Source organism: Impatiens glandulifera, chromosome 1, assembly GCF_907164915.1.
Source record: "Impatiens glandulifera chromosome 1, dImpGla2.1, whole genome shotgun sequence".
Taxonomy (NCBI): domain Eukaryota; kingdom Viridiplantae; phylum Streptophyta; class Magnoliopsida; order Ericales; family Balsaminaceae; genus Impatiens; species Impatiens glandulifera.
The window spans coordinates 137288052-137292279 of NC_061862.1; the positions used below are offsets into that span (position 1 = coordinate 137288052).

The 4228-nt window shown below is 35.0% G+C and overlaps 1 protein-coding gene across 1 annotated transcript; it reads left to right on the forward strand.

Moving 5' to 3' along the window:
* Nucleotides 1-1475: 1475 nt before the first annotated feature.
* On the forward strand, nucleotides 1476-3080 carry LOC124944741 (UPF0481 protein At3g47200-like). The gene is made up of 3 exons (XM_047485083.1): nucleotides 1476-1774; nucleotides 1885-2429; nucleotides 2764-3080. The coding sequence occupies exons 1-3, from the start codon at nucleotides 1476-1478 to the stop codon at nucleotides 3078-3080; spliced, it is 1161 nt and encodes a 386-aa protein (XP_047341039.1).
* Nucleotides 3081-4228: the final 1148 nt, after the last annotated feature.

The following is a 4228-nucleotide window of genomic DNA, read 5'->3' on the forward strand; positions in this document are numbered from 1 at the left end:
ATACATTCATTAACTTCAACCATAATTAGAGAGAAGTCAAAAAAATTTAGAGAAAATGTTGAAACAAAATAGAGATAAGTGATGTTATTCTTGAAAATAAGAAATGAATAGAGAGGAAAAAAATTTGTTATTAAAGAAAGGAAGATTAAGAGTTATGGGGAATATAAATCTATATATATATAATGATGCTTAATTTTTAAAGTGTCTGGATTGCCGGGTCGAGAGTTGTGGTTAATTTGGATACTTAGGTCAGATTGTGGGTTGACCCGTTTTTAAATTAACGGTTAAAAATAAAATAAAAAATGTTAGAGGTATGTTTCGAACTTGCAACCTAACAAAACAAATACAACTCTTTAACAAACTAGGCTACAAAGACTTTATATTTTAAATTCAACACCAAATTTGATAAACGCGGGACATTTTAATATTAATATAAGTTCAATTTTTTAACTAACTAATATATAATGATGTTGAGTAAATTGATACTTGGGTCGAATTGTGGGTTGACCCACCCATAAACTTAAAACGGTTTAAAATAAAATAAAAAATGTTATCTGTAATTTTTTTTCACGGTTTTTATATTATTACTCGTGCAAATGCACGGGCTAAATGCTAGTTAAATTAATTATGGCGTGGGGAGTTGGTGGTTGAGTGTTGGTATAACTAATTAATTAATATATTTAATGTAAATTATAACGATGGTAATTGAAAATTGAAAAATCAATTTAATTTTTAATATATATATATATTTAATATTAATATTTCGGGTATCGAGTTTGGATTTTGCACATTCCTTATCCCCGAACGTGAACCCTATTGGGTAATCATTTTCAGTCCCCATCCCCGACCCCGACCCCGACCCCGACCCCGACCCCGACCCCGAATTAAAATACCCGAACCCAAACTCGACCGTCGGGTACCCACGAATATACGGGTACCCATTAAGAACTATAAATAGTCTAAAATAAAATTCATGGAAAAATATAATTTGAGTTTCTGTCTGTGAGTAGAAGTTGGAGATGGAAGGCGGTATTCCGGTGTTTGATGGAGAAGGATATGAAATATGGAGTAAAAAGATGAAAACATTATTTCTCTCTTTAGAACTATGGGATCTTGTCCAACAAGGATACGAATACAGAGGGTTAGGGATGATGCGTCTAGCAGAGTTGAGAAAGAAAGACTCGAAAGCTCTGTACTTGATCCAACAAGGAGTCTCCAATTCTATATTTCATGATATCATGAACTCAAATAGTTCAAAGGAAGCATGGGATGCTATTAGAAAAAGATTTGATCATGTTCCTGAGCAACTAATAGAGGTAAATTAATTCATGATTACTAGTTAATAACTTTCATGGCTAATTAATTAAAGAGTTTGAATCTCATACATAAATAATTCAGATAATAGTGGATTCGAAAACAATAATCAAAGGTATTGACGAAATGTTGTCAAAGTAGAATACGGAACCCCCTGAGGAATGCATCTTCAAGGTACCCCAAGAATTGTGCAAAGGAAACGAGGAATTCTACGAGCCAAACCTCACCTAGATTCCCTGAAGGAGCACAAGTTTAGTTACTTGAACCACTTTCTACAACGAAACGGGCAAAGTGTGGACCGTTATGTTGAAGCCGTGATGCCTGAGGTAAAGAGAGTGAGGAAATGTTATGGTGGGTCTAACGAACGTTTACCAAGTGATGAACAGCTCGTCCAAATGCTGGTGGTGGACGGATGCTTCATTATCGAGTTCCTTCTTAAGTTTGATGAAAACCTTGGCACGTATTTAGGAGGAATATTACTTTTCGTAGGAGGGCTGAGGAGAGAACCGAATACTACCTACTTAGGAAGCTATGGGAATGGGATTGTTCGTTTCGAACAATATTTTCCAGTCATGATGACCCATTGATTAACTCCAACGTCTTATTCATTAATGCGTTGCAAAACGACCTGTTGTTAATTGACAACCAAATCCCATTTTTCATCCTTCAAATCTTGTACAGCGTGAAAAGTTCTACGTATAAGGACTCATCAAATGAAGTACTAGAATCAGACATGAAACTCAAACATCTGACCCTACAGTTCTTGTATTGTAAGTATGGAATGTCTGAACCGCGGGACATAAACATTCCCAACATTAATATTGATATTGATAATGACCGGTGCCATTTGCTGGACATTGCCCACAGTATTTTATCCTCCAACAAGAACGTAGATTATGTGGATAATCTTACTAGTTCTTATTTTGTGAACTCCGCCACAAAGCTAGAGGAAGCCAACGTTATGTTGAAGGCGGTCAAGAAATTTGGAAGCATTTTTGACATAGAATTTGACAGAGGAAAGTTGACGATACCATGTTTTTCTATAGATGAACACTTTGAGATTGAAATCAAAAACTTCATTGCTTTGGAGTTGTGTCAACACAAACCCATAAGAAGTACTCCTACGACTGCTCATACATCATGATCATCTAAACCTCAACTCATATTATTTGTATGCAACTTTTAGCATATCACAATTGTCTTCTAACTATACAGGTACTGCGATTATGTGTTCTTCCTAGATCCAGGGGCGGAGCCAAGTACAATCCGGCCCGGGCTGTAGCCCGGCTACAGACTATATGTATTTAATCAATAACTATGGTATTCTACCGTCGTTATTAGTTATTTCCCGTCGCTAAAAGGTATGGGCGACAAAACTAGCCCAGATAGATTTTTTTAATAAAAAATTAGACCGAATAGGTTTCAAATCCTGACTCCGCCCCTGCCTAGATCATCTAATTGCCTCATCTGATGACGTCAACTTGCTTATAAAACGTGGCATCATCACCAACCATATGATAGATGCTAAATTTGTGGATAATATGTTCATGAAGTTAACCAAAAACATTGTAACGTCAGAAAAATATACTTATTCTGAAAATTCGGAAAACTTGAATGAGTATTGTAAGAATAAAAGGCACAAACATTGGAGAACCTCGAAGGAGAAATACTTCCAAAGCCCGTGGTCACTAATGTCTCTTATTGCAGCTTCGACACTCATCGGCTTGATTTTCATACAAACATTGTTTACAATCATTTCTAAGTGAAGGTGATTGTTTTTTTATCTCCATCGTTTTTAATTTAAGGTTGATGTATTTGTAAGATTTTCTTTGTTTTTAATTTAAGGTTGATGTATTTGTAAAATTTTACTTTGTTTTTAATTTAAGGTTGATGTATGTGTAAGATTTTATTTTGTGTAGGTTTATTATTTCATTTTACTTAGAAGAAGATGTTAACAATAATGAGCATATCATGCGAAGATACTCACAAATAATTATTTTAAAGGTCGATCGAATTGAAGTAAATATGGTAATAGCTAAAATTATGAGGACTAAAGTTCTACATTCTTCTTGGTCACCATGTGATAAAGACTGGATTTTTCTTGTGCACCATGTGAGAAAGACTAGAAAGAAGGTCACTTTGAAACATTTGCTCACAATGTTCCATGAGAACGCCTTGGAAACATACCTCGGCGAACAAGTTAGACCCATGGAAAATAACAATGAAAAGGAAAGAAGAGTCGGAAAATCATGTGCATAAAGGAAAGCGTACAAACTTTATTCGAAGATTAGTTGCCCTCGCAGAAGACCTGATAGTCAAATCAATAGGGAAACCGTCTTCTACTCCCCCGACTCACCAGTTTCATGAGCCCCTAACATTGGCAATGGATGTATTTTTGTAGCCGTGAAGTGATGTTTTGTTTTGGTGTGTGTGGTACTAATCTTTTAGATTAATTTTTAGTGTAGTTTTAGTAACTTAAGAAATCTTATGTCTTGAAAATAACAAATCAATGAAATGAATTTTACTATTAAAAAAGATATTAATACTTTCCTATTCATAAATTATAAGACTAAACAATTGTTTATGCCGACATTTAAATATATTGTACCAGAAAAAGATAAATTCAAGAAAATGGTTTATGCCGACATTGCTCTATCCCACCGAGTATGTCCTAGCTTAACATTTTTTTAGGGATTTGGGCGCCTCTACATGACAACATCTTGAGAACTTTAAAACGGAGGACTATTTGATCACTCCATTTCTTCTACCTAGTTCATAATATAAAGGTAAGGATTCATTATTTTTTTTTTGAGGAATGATAGGGATCACGACTTTGGGGGAGCGACTCGTACAGCGAAAATGACCTCGCTGTTATAAAAAAAGACCCCGTCCCTTTTGTATAATAACGAAGTCT